Source organism: Mus pahari, chromosome 1, assembly GCF_900095145.1.
Source record: "Mus pahari chromosome 1, PAHARI_EIJ_v1.1, whole genome shotgun sequence".
NCBI lineage: Eukaryota > Metazoa > Chordata > Mammalia > Rodentia > Muridae > Mus > Mus pahari.
In genome coordinates this window covers 1,959,294-1,977,716 of record NC_034590.1, presented here as the reverse complement: position 1 = coordinate 1,977,716, position 18,423 = coordinate 1,959,294, and the positions used below count along the sequence as shown (strand labels likewise).

Genomic DNA, 18,423 nt, shown 5'->3' with positions numbered 1-18,423 from the left:
ACTCACTTTGTAGACCAGGCTGGCCTCGAACTCAGAAATCCGCCTGCCTCTGCCTCCCAAGTGCTGGGATTAAAGGCGTGCGCCACCACGCCCGGCGTTAGCCTCCTTTATTATAGGTTTGGGAGTGGGGTGGGGTGGGAGGCTAAACTAGACAGCCTGGCTCAGGTAGCTATCCCTTCAGGGACTGCTTCTAACTGGATCCGTTTGTGAGTTATGCAGTAGTGTCTAGAACAGGGAAATGGACTGAGAAGTTAAGGTCACATAAAAGATACAGTTAGTGTTAGAGCTCACACATTCCTAGATTCCAAACCCCAGGCAAGGGGCATACACAGGCTATCGTTTTATCCATTTGTATAAAAATAGCCCAGAGTGGCCTCAAGCTTGCAGTCTGCCTGGGTCCTGGGGTTGCAGGCATTTGCCACTACAGCCAGCTTTGCGAGAGACCACCGCTGTTCTGTCTGGTTGTCCTCCTCAGGTACCAGTTCAACCCAGCCTTCTTCCAGACCACAGTCACTGCCCAGATTCTGTTGAAAGCCCTCACCAACCTGCCCCACACCGACTTCACGCTGTGCAAGTGTATGATCGACCAGGCACATGTATCCCTGCAGCATGTGAGGGCTGGGAGGCAGGCCAGATGGAGGGCTCTGTGCACGCCTTAAAAAAAAAAAAAAAAGCGCCTGCTCAGTGCTGGGCCAGTCTTGGATGCTCTACAGTGCTCCTGTGCCTTAGTGCATATGGAGGTCAAAGGACAACTTGGGCTTAGCAGTTCTCCCCTTCCACCTATGGTTCCAGGGATTCAGGTCCTTGGGCTTACACTGCCTAGACCATACTGGACTTGAACTCAGAGACCCTGCTGCCTCTGTCTCCCAGGTGGTGGGTATTTTCTGTGGTGGTGAGGATGGAACCCAAACCCTCACACATGTGAGGCTAGGACTCAAGCACTGCTGCTGAACGACATCCCTGACCCTAGTTCCCAGTTCTTTGGGGGGACAGGGGGAGCTAGGAGATGGGCGGAGAGGGTTGAGCTAGTCCCATGGCTTCCTGCACTGTTTCCTTAATGCATCATGATGCCAGCAAGAAGAGCGGCCCATCCGACAGATCTTGTACCTCGGGGACCTGCTGGAGACCTGCCACTTTCAAGCCTTCTGGGTAATGTCTTCTGGGTGCCATCCCCACCCAGGCACGTTGGCACACACCTGTAATTCTAAAAGGTGGGGGAGGGGCAGGAGAATCAGAAGCTTGATGTCACTGTCAGCTGCACAGAGAGTTTGAGGCCAGCCCGCGCTGCATGAGAACCTGCCTCAAACAAGCAAAGGCAGCGGTAGCCAAGTGGCCCCGGGCTCTGTGCGCAGGTCGCCTCCCCTTCAGGTAGAGCCAGGATTGACCCTCCTGGCTGAGGCTGACCTTGTCGCCTCCTTCTGAGTCCTTAGAAACAAACCCTCTCTTATCCACTCTGAGCTCTCTGCCTTTCCAGCCTTCACATGGACAGACACCCAGGGGGAAGCTAAGCTGGGTTGTGGCCCTGGAGAGATGACTCAGTGGGTAAGAGCACTGACTGCTCTTCGGAGGTCCTGAGTTCAATTCTCAGCAACCACATGGTGGCTCACAACCATCTGTAATGGGATCTGATGCCCTCTTCTGGTGTGTCTGAAGACAGCTACAGTGTACTCGCATACATAAAATAAATAATTCTTTAAATAAATAAATAAATAAATAAATAAATAAATGCTTAGAAAAGAAGAGTTGAGGCCAACTTTGGCTGTGTGACAAGACTGTCCAAAGCACAATAGCAAGAGAAAGAAAAAAAAAAAAAAAAAAAACAGAGGCAGCCGGGGCTTGGGGAAGATAGAAGCCTACAGATCTCAAAGGCCTCCATCATACCAGGTCTCTAGTGAGCCTTTGCATCCCTACCGAACCTCTGGGACATGGTTCCAGGCCCTCCCCTGCTCCACCCAAGGCAAGGCTATAGGAATAACAGATAATCACATTCTGAAAACATTAAGAAATACTACAAAACAGAAAGTCTGGCGTCCCAAAAGTTCATGTTCAGTGGTCAGGCCGCAGGCTGAGTCTCCGTTCTCAGTGCCCTCCTACCGTGTTGACATAGAAGTGGCTCCTCCTTGCTCACTGAGGGTTCTGTGGTGCCCTCTGCTCAGCTTTCAACACACACCATCTCCTGCTAGAACCACAGTGGCCTCGGCCTTCAGGTGTCCAGTTCCCTGTGCAGACAAGGGCATGGGCTTCCAGGACAGTCGTTCTCGTAGGTTTTCTCCCACTCTTGTTCTTGTGTTTGTATGCTTTTGGTTTTTCAAGACAGGGTTTCTCCGTGTAGCCCTGGCTGTCCTGGAACTCACTTTGTAGACCATGCTGGCCTTGAACTCAGAAATCCGCCTGCCTCTGCCTCCCAAGAGCTGGGATTAAAGGTGTGTGCTACCACTGCCCAGCTCTCCCGCTCTTGTTTAAGGGGGCTTTGCTGAGAGTAGAAACCTGGAGGGGGTGAAGGATGAGCTGCAAAGAGGAGACTTCCAGGCACAAAGGGCCTGAGGTAGGCGGGTCTGGTGAGGAGATCCTTGTGGCTGAAGCAGATGGAGGCAATGGAGAGTGTACAGATGACCTGCCAGGGTGTGTGTGTATACACATTTACCGTCTGTGATTTGGTTGTTGGATTTCCCAGCCAGGCAGAGGCAGGTGGATTTCTTTGAGTTCAAGTCCAACCTGGTTTTTCAGGACCAGTTCCAGGACTGCTGGGGCTACACAGAGAAACCTTGTCTTAAACCAGAGACAGGGACAGACAGACAGGCAGGATCTCCTGCACCCAGTTTGCTCACGCCTGCTGACCCAGAACTTGTGATCCTCCTGCCTCAGCCTCCACAACGTCAGCTCTGACTGTGATGGGGCTAGTGTTAATACTGGGGCATCCTTTCTTTCACAGCAAGCCCTGGATGAGAACATGGACCTTCTGGAAAGCATAACTGGCTTTGAAGACTCTGTCCGAAAATGTGAGTCCTGGGAGCCTGGGTTCCCGAGGGGTTGAGAGCAATGTAGCAGGGACCTGGGAGAAAGGGGATTAAAAATGAGGCAGACAGCTGGGCGTGGTGGCACATGCCTTTAATCCCAGCACTCGGGAGGCAGAGGCAGGCGGATTTCTGAGTTTGAGGTCAGCCTGGTCTACAGAGTGAGTTCCAGGACAGCCAGGGCTACACAGAGAAACCCTGTCTCGAAAAAAAAAAAAAAAAAGAAAGAAAATGAGGCAGACTGGGCCTCCTGAAATAGCAATTTTTATATTCTGAAGGTTAAGTCAAGCATGATCATATGAGCAAAGTTCAAGCCATATACAGCCATGACAATAAAGCTGTACTTGGAAATGTTTTTTTAATAACAAAAGCAGCTTTTTACTGTACCTGCGGGGGGGGGGGGCACAGAAGAGGCCTCAGATTCTCACACAGCTACACTCCTGGACCATGTGCCAGCATCCTCTGACTGCCTTTGTTTTGATTCCCACAGTTATCTGCCATGTGGTGGGCATCACGTACCAGCACATCGACCGCTGGCTGCTGGCTGAGATGCTTGGAGATCTGACTGGTGAGGCCTGGTGCTCTTTCTGTCGATCTAAGAGGGAATGGTGGTTGGGGCATGGGGCCTCAACCAGCTCAGGGGAACCCATGTCACCTTTCCAAGGTTATTACCTGTCCCAGAGTGTGGGTGAGGGTTTGGTATAGGATGTTGCCCTCTGTATCTCCATGAGTTCAAGGCCAACCAGGGCTACGTAGTGAGACACTGCCTGGAAAATGCCCTCACCAGGTGTAGACCTGTCCTCCTGTAACCCCAGCTGAGGAAGCTGAGCAAGAAGATTGTCTGGAATTCCAGGCCAGCCTGGGCTATAGCATGAGCCTCTGCACCAACCAGTTAATAGATGCAATGCACATGTCAGACAGTGGTCCTGATGCTGAGCCAGAGAGAGGTTTGGCAGTTGTGAGCATCTCCTGTTTGCTCTGGAAGAAGGTTTTCAGATCCCAGCACCCATGGTGGGCGGACACAGGCACCAAGAAATTCCATGCAGTTTCTCGCCCTGGGAGCACCTGCATGCATTCACATTTGCACACAATATAATGAGTACACCATTGCTCTCTTCAGGGCATCAGATCCCATTACAGATGGTTGTGAGTTATCGAGGTTGCTGGGATGAACTCGGGACCTCTGGTCTCCCCAGCCTTAAATAAGGAAGGGGAGGGGAGGGGAAGAGGAGGAGAGAAGAGAAGAGAAAAAAGAAATAGAAGTATTGTTAAGAAACTAAGGGAACCTGGGTCTGGAGGCACAAATTCTACAATCCTGGTACTTGGGAGAGAGTCGGGAGTATTAGGAGTTTAAGTCATGGTTTAAGTCCAAGCCAGCCAGGGCTACATGAAATCCTGTCTCAAAAAAAAAAAAAAAAAAAAAAAAACCTACAGCAAAACCCCTATGTGACAAGGAGAAAGAGGCTAGTGCGCCCTCTGGTGGCCAAGTGGAGAATGAGCCCCAGAATGCTGGCTTTGTGCTAGAGGATCTCTTCTTCCAGGCAGGAGTTGCCAAGAGCAGTTGGCAAAGGGGGCTTGGCCTGCTTAGCCCCGAATCCTCAGCCTACAAAGCCCCTGGTGTTAGGGTTCAGGCCACCAACACCTCTGTCTATGTCGCCTACAGACAACCAGCTGAAGGTGTGGATGAGCAAGTACGGCTGGAGCGCTGACGAGTCAGGGCAGGTCTTCATCTGCAGCCAGGAAGAGAGCATTAAGCCCAAGAACATTGTGGAGAAGATCGACTTTGACAGTAAGTGGCCTGGGGCCGCAGACTGTAAGGAAGACATGGTGTCCTCCTCCGAGACCAGTGCTGGGTGTGCAAAGCACAAGGCAGAGCCTGCATTCCTGGGCTGGGAACTGTCTGCCAGATTCCATCTACCCATCCAGGTTGCTAGCCCAGGGAGAGTCAGTGAGGGATGCTGGGTAGCCTCCCTGCAGGATGTGAGCCCTCCGTGTTGTCTTTCTCTAGCATTTGTGTCTGTCTGTCTGACTGTCTGTCTCTCTCTCTCTCTCTCCCTCCCTCCCTCCCTCCCTCCCTCTCTCTCTCTTCCCCTCCCTCCTTCCCTCCCTCTTGCCCTGGCATTCCTGTAGACCAGACTGGCCTCAAACTCAGAGATCTGCCTACCTCTCCCTCCCGAGTTCTGGAATTAAAGACTTGTCCACTCAGGGCTGTGGCTCTTGATGAGTCATTTGGTCCCACCATAAGGTAGTTGGTCTTGTTCTAACTTGGAAACTATTAGAAATGGCACAGTGCCTACCTCCTGGGAGGTTAAATGTGAAGGGAGATCATGTAGGGAGAGCCAGGCACAGAGCGAAAGGCAGTGACAGCAGTTCCTGTCACATTTTGAGTAAACAGACTTATCCCAAAAGAGGAAAAAGTGGATGTGGTGTCTTTGATCTCAGTGCTCAGGTGTCGGGGGCTCGAGGCCAGCCTGGCCTACCTATAAGCTACTGTCTTTAAGTAAGTAGTAACAAAGATTTTTAAAGTGACACAGGCATTTAACTAGGTGCCCTGCTTCATTCTTCTGTCAGAGCAAGTGACAGGAAGCGGGGGAAGGACAGGGACATGCCTCCTGCTAGGACTCCTCCCCCTTTTCCCAACTTTGGCTCTGTCCAGGGCCACCAGCTGGTCCTAGCCAAGCTGAGCAGCAGTGAGCTGTGTCACTTCCCACTGGGCACTCTGACCTCTACAGAAAGTGTTCGCCATGCTCGGGTCTCAGAAGTCCACACGGTTCTGTCTGCAGTGGAGAGCTGCCGGCCGGGCCAGTGTCCAGCATGTGGACCTAGGCCAGGGCTAAACGCAAGCAGTGCTTGGTACCAAGCTCTTAGTTCAAGCTCCTCCTTTATCTCCGTAATCCTATAAGATAGATGGCTGTATGTGCAGACAGGGAAACCGAGGCACAGTGCTATCACCACATCCGAGGCCACTAAACAGGACAGCACTAAACTACCTTTGTGGTGACTGTGACCTGGCCCTGAAACAACGGCTCTCTGGGAGGTGGCTCTTCCCCTCTTCACAGATTCACCCTGTTCCTTCCTTCTCAACAGGTGTGTCCAGCATCATGGCCTCCTCCCAGTAACCAAGTGTGTGTTAATAAAGATTTGTTCACTCCGCCCTGCCGTCTCCTGCCTCTGCCCTCAGAGAGCCAATTTGTGGCCCGAGCTGGGGCCCTTCCCTCTTCTCCTCAGGCATCCCCCATGCCACTTCCTCCTTTGTCCCACCCTGCTGCCTTTCCCTGCCCCTCCTTTTTGACCTGTGAGTCAGTGCAGGATGGGGTAGTCTGAGGCTAGTGACTGGCCCTGGGAGGTGCCGCCCTGGGGCCCTGGGCTCTTGAGAGAGCAGAGAGCGCGCTCGAGTCTCTGACATGTCGGCTGCTTCTGGGGAGGAGAGTTTACTGCTTCCCCGGCTGGCAGGGGTGGCAGCCTGCACTTGGGCGGTGCAGGGAGGGAGATCAGGGATTAGAAGCCACCCTAGCACCAGGTTCTGTCTTTCAAAGGGGGGCTGAGGGGCTCAGTCCATAAGCTTTCTGCTGCTTTAATAAAAAGATGTGGTGACGCACTTGTAACCCCTCCCACTGGGGAGCCTGAGACAGGAGCTTCCCCGAGGTTAGCTGGTGGCATCTCTAACCACACTGAGCTCAGAGATCAGCAGGGAGCCCTGATTTAATTGGTACTAAAGCTCCATTCAGTGTGGTTCTGTTCTGAGCATCACAACACACATGTAAGTCTTTGGGAGGCTGACCCCTACGTGTACATGTGTACGCACTCCACACTGGATGACCTGAAGTGCTTTGCTCTTGTTCCTCTACCAGCCCTTAGCTGCTTCTTTCAGTAATCCAAAACTCCTTGATTCACCAAAAAAAACACAGATGGGGAAGCAGGAAGCATTCATCTTGGGCTCTGAAGATCTGTCACCCAGGTTGTTGGCTGGCCTTTGTTGAGGTTCTAGTTGGAAAGGTTGCCAGACTGTCTGCCTTGTCAGCTGTCCTCCAGCCACCCTGTTCAAGTCACACCCAAGATACTCCAGGCATTCTGGCCAAGTAACCTTGAGCAGGTGATTTCAGTGTGCGCAGGTCAAGGGTGAGGTCAGTGGACATAAGTGACCCAGTTAGTGTTCAGCCACTCCCAACACCCCCGGGGCCTGTGCTGTCCTGCCAGGGAATGGGCTGCTGGCATGTTCATCCCTCCCTGTAGTCAGCCCCCGCCCGTCGTTCCTCCCTGAGGATCCTGGCCCGGGAACCAGGGTGGGGCACACACCCTTTGCTCTGGCCTTTAGACCTACCCTACCGGAGCCAGCACCCGGAACTAGACCTCATCTTCACCCCGGGACAGCAAATAAGTGACTGTTCCCGAAAGCTCTGAGGTGCTAGAGGAGGGAAGAGGGCTGGTATGCTGCCCCACCCTCAGCCATCTTCTGTAGAAATCAAGGAGCCATCTCTGGGTGGGGACCACAACTAGGCATCTGCCTGCAGGTGCTCTTGTGTAGGATGCAACTTGAACAACTGGCCATGGCTGCTAATCAGGAGGAGAAATGACCTCCTGCCCTTGGGCAGCCATGTTGCCTCCACTTTCAATCAGGCTCTCACTAAAGACTAGTGACATTTGGGCGGGCGTTGGTTTAATGGCTGTAGCCTGTGTCTGTCTGTAATATAAACTCCAGAGTCTAACCTGGTGTCTCTGATGTTGCCTCTTGGAGCTGCCACACTTACCTGTGACATTCCACTGTCCACCCCCAACCTGGAAGACAATCCTCTGTCCTTTCAGGAGACTCCTCTCACAGTATTAACAAAGGACACAGGAGCCAGCCATAGTTTCCTGGCATTCTGGAGGCTGAGGCAGGAGGACTGCTTGGAATTCAAGATCAGCCTGGAATATAAAGGGAGACCCTGTGTTGTGGAACACTGACGACTAACAGGCATAACAGCTATTGCTGTCTTTTAAGTCTAGAGTCCTGTGCTGGGTGGCATGGTGGCACACTCCTTTAATCTCAGCACTGTGGAGGGAGAGCCAGACTACATGGTAAAACCCTGTCTCAAAAGATTAGGGTTGGAGAGATGGCTCAGTGACTAAGAGCACTTGCTGCGCTTAGAGAGAACCTGGGTCCAGTTCCTAGAACCCACATTCTAGCTCACAGTTCTCTGTAACTACGGTTCTAGGACGTTCTGCTCCCTTCTGTTCTCTGGGGGGGGACCAGGCATGCATATGGTGCTTGTATGTATACGTACACAGACACACACACACACACACTCCCATGGATGTACATGTTCTTAACAAAGAACCAGCAGCTGTGGTACCTTACAGGAGACCCTCAAAGGACTTGCCCTTAACAGTCCCTTCATGGAAGTGAGAGAAGGCGCATGAACCCCTCCGTCCCCAAGTGTGTAGGAGGTCCTTTCACTCCGTGACCGTGGTGTCTGTCAGGAAGTGCTCAGGGCCCATTTCATGCAAACCTCACTATTCAAGCAGCTGCCTCTACTTCTGAGCTATTGGGCTGGAAATCCCATTGTCCACCAGTAAATGGGCAGGGAGGGTGATGGCCACTTGTATATATCCCAAGAGTTCTGGGCTAAGCTGGACATGCAGCACACACCTGGAATCCTAGCTATTGAGAGATGGGTGATCAGGAGTCCAAGGCTCTCCTCAGATAAGTAGGGAGTTTGAGGCCAGAATGGCTTGCTTGAGATCGCCTGGGGTCCTGGTTTCAGAAAAGATCCCACGTCTCCTTTGCTCAGAACCCAATCCTAGGGAGTCACCCTGATTGTCTCGAAGTTAAATTCATGACGCTCTGCCCCCACTTTCCTGATCTCTGCCCTCCGCAGCACTGTAGACGGCGCAGTCCTTCCTCCCCTGTGGTTCTTCGTGAGTCAGGAGCCTCCCACTGCTGATAACCCCACTGTAACACCCTCATAAAAATTAGATAATACGGGCTGGAGAGACGGCTCAGTGGGTAAGAGCACCCGACTGCTCTTCTGAAGGTCCGGAGTTCAAATCCCAGCAACCACATAGCCATCCATAACGAGATCTGACGCCCTCTTCTGGAGTGTCTGAAGACAGCTACAGTGTACTTACTACATATAATAAATAAATCTAAAAAAAAATAAAAATTATATAATATATAATATAATTTTTCTACTACATATATGATTATATATATATATATATATATATATATATATATATATATATATATATATAAATAAAACTTTAGGTGCTGGGGAAGGCACGCTTCAGTAAAGCATGCTCCCTCCTGCTTGTGCAGAGAACCCAGGTATGGCTTCCAGCATCCATTCTATGTTGGGCGGCTCAGATCACACCGCTGTGACTCCAGCTTTAGGGGGTCTGACAAACGCCACCATACTCACATCTACACAAGAACGTGAACACATTAAAATGAAATATTTGTAAAATGTATTTATTTGTGTGTGCCTCTGTGTGTGTGTGCGCGCGCGCGCACGTACACACGTGGGAGTGAGAGAGAGAGAGGTCAGAGGATGACTTCATGACTTTTGGGAATCAGTTCTCTCCACTGTGTAGGTTCTGGAGATCTAACAGGCCATTAGATGTGTTGAACATTAGTTTTATGTCAACTTGACACAAGCTGGGGTCCTCTAAGAGGAGGGAGCCTCATTAGGAAAATGTCTCCGTAAATCAGGTGGTAGGCAGGCCTGTAAGGCTTCGGTTTGTTTTGTTTTTTTTCAGGACAGGGTTTCTCTGTGTAACAAGCCCTGGCTGACCTGGAATTTGTAGACCAGGTTGGCCTGGAACTAAGAGATCCACTTGCCTCTGCCTCCAGAGTCCTGGGATTAAAGGGGGATTAAAGGCGGGTGCCACAACATCCAGCTGGCATATTCCTAATTAGTGCTCATTGAGGGCCCAGCTCATTGTAGGCGGGGCCATCCCTGGGCGGGTGGTCCTGGAGTCTATAAGGAAGCAGGCTGAGCCGGGCCGTGGGGGCTCACGCCTTTAATCCTGGCATTTGGGAGGGAGGCAGAGGCAGGCGGATTTCTGAGTTCGAGACCAGCCTGGTCTACAAAGTGAGTTCCAAGTCAGCCAGGGCTACACAGAGAAACCCTGTCTCGAAAAACCAAAAAAAAAGAAAGAAAGAAAGAAAGAAAGAAAGAAAGAAAGAAAGAAAGAAAGAAAGAAAGAAAGAAAGAAAGAAANAAAGAAAGAAAGAAAGAAAGAAAGAAAGAAAGAAAGAAAGAAAGAAAGAAAGAAAGAAAGAAAGAAAGAAAGAAAGAAAGAAAGAAAGAAAGAAAGCAGGCTGATGGGCTGGAGAGATGGCTCAGCGGTTAAGAGCACTGACTGCTCTTCTGAAAGAACTGCAAATGCTAGCAACCACATGGTGGCTCACAACCATCTGTAATGGGATCTGATGCTCTCTGAGTCTGAAGACAGCTAGAGTGTACTTTATAATAATAAATTTTTGCGCCGGAGGGAGCAGGGAATGAGCAGGGTTGACTGGAGCGAGCAGAAGTCCTAAATTCAATTCTCAACAACCACATGAAGGCTCAAAACGATCTGTACAGCTACAGTGTACTCGTATACATAAAATAAATAAATAAATCTTTAAAGAAAGAAAAAGAAAGAAAGCAGGCTGAGCAAGCTATGAGGAGCAAGCCAGTGAGCAGCGCCCCTCCGTGACCTCTGCAGCAGCTCCTGCCTCCAGAGTCCTGCCCTGGCATCTTTCAACAATAAACAGTTGATAAACCCTTTTCTCCCCACTTGTTTTGGGTCATAGTGTTTCATTGCAGCAATAGAAACCCTGAGACTTGACGCCATCCCACCGCCCCCTAACTACACCAGTGTTCTGGGGTTTTGTTGTGTCATAGTTTTGTTAAACTCTCCTTGTAGCCCAGGCTGACCTTGACCTTGGGCCACCTCCTCCTGCCCCTTCCTTCCAATGCTGGAGCAACAGGCTTGAGTCACCACACCTGGCTCTGCTTGTGGTTTTGAGCCTACTCACTCCTTCCCTTAGGATTTGCTAAGTTTCCTCTGCCCACCAGCCACTGCTTCAAGGGCTAGAGCAGAATCTGAAGCAAAGGTCCCCTTCCCTCCCTTGTGGGTTGGGTTGCTATTTTGGGGGAGTAAACAAACAAGACCTAGAACCGCAATGAATCAACCATGTTAAACGGTGAAAAGTGGGCTGGAGAGATGGCTCAGTGGGTAAGAGCACTCACTGACTGCTCTTCCAAAGGTCCTGAGTTCAAATCCCAGCAACCACATGGTGGCTCACAACCACCCATGAGATCTGATGCCCTCTTCTGGGGTGTCTGAAGTCAGCTACAGTGTACTTACATATAATAAATAAATAAATCTTTAAAAAAAAAATGGTGAAAAGTATTATGGAAAAGGCTCAGGAGACAGTCTTTGTCTGGACCTGGATGGAATAGAACCTTGGAACCTGGAGTAAGGCAAACATTCTTTCAGTAGACCACACCCCCAGACCCTCCCTGCTGGATTCTAGTTAAGCATCCTCCCACTGACTGAGCCGGGCTCTGCAACCCTCACTACTGGATCCCAGGCATGTGCTCTGCCACAAAGGTGCACCCCCATCCCTCTCCGGTGAACTCCAACAAAACACACCCCACCCCACCCTTCCAACCCCGGATATAACTTTATATAAAGTGATCAGGGACTGGCTCCTGAAGGACAGAGGCCCGCAGAAGAGGAGGCTGCATCATGGAAATGAGGAATGTGAGGATAGTACAGCAGACAGACAGACACAGACAGCACTGCAAAGGCGTGGAGGCTTAGGATCATTTGGACAGGTGGCAGGAGCAGCAAGGAGGCCAGGAAGCAAGGGAGAGCATGGCAGGAGAGCTGAGAGGGACGCAGGGACACAGATGTGGGGACCTTCTGGGCCTGGCTGAGAGCCCAGGGCTTTCATTGTCTTATTAAATATAGTCTTCTACTATTTTAAAGGCTGTGCTGGCATAAAGAATAAAATTTCCACTTGACAGAAAATATGTGGAGTGGAGTGGAGCTGTGGTGGTGCACTGGGAGGGAGGCAGAGGCAGGCAGATCTGAGTTCAAGGCCAGCCTGGTTTACAGAGTGAGTTTCAAGACTGCCAGACAATGGATTTCTGAGTTCGAGGCCAGCCTGGTCTACAAAGTGAGTTCCAGGACAGCCAGGGCTACACAGAGAAACCCTGTCTCAAAAAAACCTGTCGAAAGAAAGAAAGAAAGAAAGAAAGAAAGAAAGAAAGAAAGAAAGAAAGAAAGAAAGAAAGAAAGAAAGAGTAGAGAGCTTGCCTAGCAGCCCTAATTTTAATCTCCAGTTCAGAGGAAAACAAAACAAAATTCCATGAGAAAAGAGGGTAGCAGGCCATGTGGCTCGGCCTGAAGGTCTAACCTTAGATCCCAGGTGGTGGAAGGGGAACAATGCTTGCTGAGATGAGAGAAGGGAATTACCTGGGAAGGGATTAGTGAAAGGGAGAACAGGAGGGTAATGGCTGGATGCGATTATCAAAGATTATCAAAGTACAGGACTTGCATTGTGAAATGTCATAATGAAACCGAATGGAATGGGGATATGACAGGTTCAAGGTATGGTTGAGGGGAAAGGTGTTACTTTTTTTTTTTTTTGGAGACAGGATTTCATAATGCACTCTGTACACCAGGCTGGCCTTGAACTCACCAGAGACCCGCCTGTCTCTGAGTCCCCAGTGCTGGAATGAAAGGCATGTGCCACCAGGGCAGGTTTTTATTGTACAGCCGGAGGCATCTGGAAGAGCCTAGAGCAGGGAAAGTGGTGGATTAAACAGGGTTAGGGGGCTGAACCAGACCAGGAGAGGGCAGGGGAGGAGGGAACCAAGAGGGTCAAGAGCGAGCACACTCACGGGGAATGAGGAGCTCAGAGGAGAACTGCGGGGATTCACTGAAGCCCATGTGCCCTCCACTATGCTAAGAAGCACTCCGGGCAGCCATTTGTCCTGAGTTTCTCTTGGATCTGACAGAATCCCATTCCTTTTGTACTATTATTATGATGATGATGATTATTTTTGTTTTTCGAGTCAGGGTTTCTCTGTGTAACCCTGGCTGTCCTGGAACTCACTCTGTTGACCAGGCTGACCTCGAACTCAGAAATCCGCCTGCCTCTGCCTCCTGAGAGCTGGGATTAAAGGCGTGCGCCACCACGCCCGGCTTTGTACAGTTATTATTATTATTATTATTTTTTTTTTTTACGTATTTAAAATCATCAAGTTTTATTTTGTAAAAGGGCATCCGTGGAAGTCAGAGGAGATGGCTCTTCCAACTTATGTGTCTCAAGGATTGAATTATGGTTGTCAGCCGTGGCCACCAGCACCTTACCTGTCAGCCATCACACTGAGTTTTAACTAATAAAAAAAATTTTTTTTAATTACTAAGGAAGGGCGGGTCTAGACCAGGAAAAAGCCACCCCAGCAGCCCTTCCAGGCTTTCTGACTTCTAAGGTTCTGAGCTGAGCAGGGAGGGCTGTGGTCTGACCCAGCAGTGCTCTGCTAAGGGTATGGATGGATCTTCTCTGAGCTCCACACCAAGCAGGGCTAGAGGTAGTGAGTTCCTGTTGGGGGGGGGGGGAAGGGAAGAAAGAAAGCAAAAGAAAAGGAGGGACGAGAGTTTAGGAGGTGGTGGGATATGGGTTAGTGGCCGAAGGTCATCTGTGACACTGTGAGTAAGTGGTCCGCCTGGGCTACAGGCCCTGCTTCAAAATGCTTCAGTGGTTAAGGCGTTTGCAGCTTAGCTGGTCAACCCGAGTCTGCCCCGGAGGACCCCAGGCGGTAGAAGCACAGATGAGCTCTGACCCCCACACATGGCATGGGCACCCCTGCCCCACACAATAAATACATGTAATTTTAAAAGAAATCAAACCCAACAGAGACAGGCAGATATTTGAGTTTGAGGCCAGCCTGGTCTACAAAGTGAGTTCCAGGACAGCCAGGGCTATACAGAGAAACCCTGGTTCGAAAAAAACAAACAAACAAAAACAAAAAAAAAAAAAAAAAGAAAAAAAAAAGAAAGAAAGAAAGAAAGAAATCAAACCCAAATGACAATAACTGGGGTTGGAGGCAGAAGAGTGGGGCGGAGGGAGAAGGCTTGGAATGGCGATGCTGACCGCCTCTTTGTAAGAAGCCCTAGAAGGGAGGATTTCCTGAGCAGCTAGAAGCAGGAAGTCACCTTTCAAGATGGAGATGGCCACTCTGGTTATCAGGTGGCTGTTAATGAGGCACTATTACTATTCTGTGTGTATTTCTTCTTTTCTCCTTTTCTCCTCTACCTTCTCCCCCCCCCACTTATGCCCCCCCCCACAGGTTTTTCTGGCTGTCCTAGCACACTCTCTATCCCGCTGACCTCAAACTCTGCCTGCTTTTGCCTCTTGAGTGCTGGGATTAATACACCACCATGCCTGGTTTCCATGATTCTTATTGTTGCCCATCTCTTCTACAAAGTTAGCCATTTGATAATTGACCTGGCTTGCCATGCTGTCTGTAGTTGGAAAGTGGCTGCACATATTAGGTGCACAGCATTTGCCGAGTGAATGAAGATAGACAAGTCCAAAATGATCCCTTGCCTTACCTGCTAGCTAGCTACCCCAATCTAATCTAACTCGATGTCTATTTTGTGAATCTTTCAGAGTTTCTTTAAATATCTACCTTTTCCCTTTTCCCTGCAGACTTTACAAATTCAGTCCATTCTAGAGATTCTTTTCTCTTCTTTTTCTTTTTCTTTTTTTTTGGTTTTTCGAGACAGGGTTTCTCTGTGTAGCCCCGGCTGTCCTGGAACTCACTCTGTAGACTAGGCTGGCCTCCAACTCAGAAATCCACTTGCCTCTGCCTCCCAAGTGCTGGGATTAAAGGCGTACGCCACCACTGCCCGGCCCACCATGCCCAGTTTTAAGCTCGATTATTTATTTAATTTAAGACGGGTCTTCCTGTCTTTCAGTCTTAGCGGCCTGAGAACAGAGACCCCACGTTCCATCGTGCAAGGTTAATAGTATATAGTTTCGAAAGGGTGGGGACTTCTGACTTCTTTAGTGCCAAGGCAGAAAACACGGTCTCACACATAGTAGGCAGCCAAATAAATCTTGATTATGTCTGAATGGCTGAATGGGAACACATTCCACCCCGAAACAGGTTAAAGCCGGATGAGGAGCCCCGCCTTATGAATCATTCATGACTTGGGCCCCGCCCACACGGGGGTGACGCGCGCGTTCCCGCTTGAAGCGCCTGGGCTCCCACGCTGGGCCGGCAGCCGGAGGTGCGTTCTGCGCCGGCGCCGAGCGCCCGGGGCCTCCTCAGGTGCGCGCGCGCGGGAGGGCGGCGGCGGCAGCGCAGTGCGCCGGCGCGGCAAGTGAACTGCGCAGGCGTCAGTCTTGGGCGGGCTGAAAGCAGCTGAAGCGGCGGCCGAGTCGGAGCCTCCGGCACAGGGGCGGGAGCTGAGGCGGTAGCGGACCGGCTGGCGGGCTAGCGAAAGGCGGCGGAATGGTGGACTACCACGCAGCGAACCAGGCGTACCAGTACGGCCCGAGCAGCGGCGGCGGCAATGGCGCGGGCGGCGGCGGAAGCATGGGCGACTACATGGCCCAGGAGGATGACTGGGACCGGGACCTGCTGTTGGACCCGGCCTGGGAGAAGCAGCAGCGCAAGGTGCGCGGCCCGTGACCCGGGCTGGATGGCGTCCTGCGCGTGGCGGGGAGGCCTGGAGGAGGGTCCTGGGAAACAATTGGCGGGCCCGGGAACGGATTTGGAGTCCCGGGGAGGGATTACAGAGCTTAAGGAAGCAATCGGGAATCTGGAGGGGGAGGGGGGAAGTGGCGGCCAGGTAGGAGACACGGGGACTGGGGCAAACGAGATGATGATTCGGGAGGTTGCAATGGAACTAGGTTTTAAGGCGAGATTGTTGGATCAGAGGAAGCATTGATGGGGCCCAGGCAAGCAGTGGGGTCCAGGGAGGGAATTGGTGAGCCTGGATAGTATTTGGCGGTTTGGGAATCCCAGTATGGAGGAGATAGTCTGGAGTGCAGAGAGTCTGAAGAAGAGATTGGAATTCCGGGAAGCCTTAGTGTGTGTGTGTGTGTGTGTTGGGGGGCTGGTTCTAGAAGAGATGAAGAATCAGGAAAGGTAAAGAAGGGGCGCTAAGGAGAAGATTGTGGAATCCTGAGACAGGGAGGGCCAGGGAGTCTGCATGGGCTTGGGGTGTTGTGGTGAGTAGGTGTTAAGATTGTCTAATGGGACTAGGGGTCTGAGAAGGTAGGTGTTCAGGGCTGAAGTTAGGGGCCTAGGAACAAAACAGATGTTTGTGAGGGGGGGTGAGATTTATTGAGGGTGCCTTACTGTAAAAAGAAAAGGATAGGGGCGTAATTAGAATTGATGGGGAGACCCCGAAGAGTGTTTGTGGGTGCTTTGAAGAAGGGGGAGGTAGTGAAAAAGTTAAGGTTCCAGGCTCACGGGGAAATAGTTCAAGAGTAAGAATAGTGGAAGACAGTAGGAGCAGGGATGGAGGGTAATGGGAGGGGGTTAGTTTGGGAAAATGGAAGTCTGATTAGAAAGGCCCCGAGGAAGAAAGGGGGGGGTTAATTGAGTGAGGAAGAAATGAGTGTTCTGGGAGAGTAGTGTCTTTTGATGGGGAGGGTAGGTAAAGGGGTACTAAAATAGTATTTCCTGATGGTATTTAGGAGTGTGGGAGTGACGTTAAAGGGAAACCACAGTATGGAGGTGGGGGTCAGAGTAGGAGGCCAGGGATGGTGATGTGTTGGGTGGTTGAGAGGGAGGCTCGGAGTGATGGGAGAGAGGGTGCGAGTGTATGCAGGAAGAGCTAAAGAAGGGTGTGTTGAGTGGGTGAGAATGTGGGGATGGTTCACAAGTGTGTGAGGAGGGTGGGAAATTAAAATTGAAGTTAGAAGCTACTTCATGTGTTCTAGGGGTTGGGACTTTACAGATCTGTAACTTACTGATGGGCACTGTGACTTTTGGACAAGACCCTTGCTCTCAGGGCGATCAGAAATGTGCTTTTAGTGACTCCGCAGACGGGATGTGCATGGAGTTGGGACTTTGGAGTTGGGAGCGGGGGGCCCTGAGGGTGTGGGAGAGAGCCGGTTTGGTGACATTTCCCAGACGCCCCCCCCCCCGGGGGGGGCAGGGAAATTGCTATATGGCTGGGCCCTGTCACCCAGTCTGAAGGGTTGATGGTGGGAGAAGCTGCTGTGCCTGGAAAGCCTGAGGTGGGACCTGGCTCAATCGGAATGTCAGCTTGTATGCTGTCTGCAGTCATTAGTGGGGTGGAAGTTCTCAGTGGTGTAAAGATGGTGTGTAAGATAGCTGAGGAACTGTAGCTGGGGAATGAGTGCATTTTGAAAGGCAGGGCCATCTAGTCTGGGTCTCTACAATTATTCATTGCCTAAAGCCATGAGAGATTGGAAAAGGCTGAAAGTTGCCAAAAGACTTGGAAAGTTGGAAGGAAACGGGTCAGGGCTTTGAGAATGTCCTGGATCTTTCTTTTCTAATGTTTAGGGGATAATGCAGTGCCCCCCCACACACACTTTCCTTAGATAACTGGAGTAAGGGCCATCCTCCTTTCACAAATACCAACCTCTGGTGCCTCCTTTTCCCCCCTCTCTTTAGGGTGGTGAGGTTGGTGTGCATTCAGACTCTAGGCAGAACCAGGACTCACCAGAATCCCCATGGCTGCCTGTGTCACTTTCCCCTGCTCCTTCCTGGTTCCCTTCCTTCCCAGCCAGGAAAGGTTGAGACCAGGGTGGCTCACAGAGTTCTCTAGCGTTGCTTCAGCGGCTCTGTAAAGGCCCTGCTCGAGTGTGCTTGCTTTATAACCTACTCCAGCAAATATTTACTCTTAGCTGTTCTTTAGGGGAAAAGTATTGCTTCACCTCTACACCCTGTCCTGCATAGCTAAGATCTCTGGTGCCGTGGGGGAAGGAGTTATGAAAGAAATATACTGGTCAGTGCTTTTTATCTCTCTTACAAGAGCTCTCAGCCCAACCCCCAACAGGATCACCAGGACTTTTCTTTTTTGTTTTATGACTGGGCCTTATCCCATGTTTCTGTACAACTTTTGTAAATGTGAATGACAGGCCTTTCTTACCTCTCCAAGGCATATAGATACTCCCACCACAGGGAGAGTGACAGTCTCCTATGTACCTCTTCACACATTCAAATTCTGTGGCCAGAACAGCTGAAGCAGGGGTTGGCTCAAGTCAAGAGTCTGTCTGAGCCGGGCGGTGGTGGTGCTCGCCTTTAATCTCAGCACTCGGGAGGCAGAGGCAGGNGGATTTCTGAGTTGGAGGCCAGTCTGGTCTACAAAGTGAGTTCCAGGACAGCCAAGGCTATACAGAGAAACCCTGTCTCGAAAAACAAAACAAAAAAAAGAGTCT

The 18,423-nt window shown here is 50.8% G+C and overlaps 2 protein-coding genes across 6 annotated transcripts in view; both read left to right on the top strand.

Annotated features, from left to right (window-relative positions):
- The window catches only part of Eif3k (eukaryotic translation initiation factor 3 subunit K), a 9,147-nt gene extending 2,978 nt beyond the window's left edge, over positions 1 to 6,169 (top strand). The window contains exons 3-8 of the mRNA XM_021200919.1: positions 476 to 596; positions 1,075 to 1,149; positions 2,933 to 2,999; positions 3,505 to 3,582; positions 4,678 to 4,803; positions 6,102 to 6,169. Of these exons, the coding sequence (XP_021056578.1) occupies positions 476 to 596; positions 1,075 to 1,149; positions 2,933 to 2,999; positions 3,505 to 3,582; positions 4,678 to 4,803; positions 6,102 to 6,133 (499 nt within the window). The 3' untranslated portion in view covers positions 6,134 to 6,169. The remainder of the gene's footprint in view (positions 1 to 475; positions 597 to 1,074; positions 1,150 to 2,932; positions 3,000 to 3,504; positions 3,583 to 4,677; positions 4,804 to 6,101) is intronic.
- Positions 6,170 to 15,368: 9,199 nt separating this feature from the next.
- Positions 15,369 to 18,423, top strand: part of Actn4 (actinin alpha 4) — a 70,756-nt gene continuing 67,701 nt past the window's right edge. For 3 of the 5 annotated variants that reach the window (XM_021222163.2, XM_021222181.2, XM_029545873.1), the window contains exon 1: positions 15,369 to 15,682. In XM_021222163.2, the coding sequence (XP_021077822.1) occupies positions 15,518 to 15,682 (165 nt within the window). In that variant the 5' untranslated portion in view covers positions 15,369 to 15,517. The remainder of the gene's footprint in view (positions 15,683 to 18,423) is intronic. The other 2 variants (XM_021222155.2, XM_021222172.1) reach the window with 2 other exon arrangements.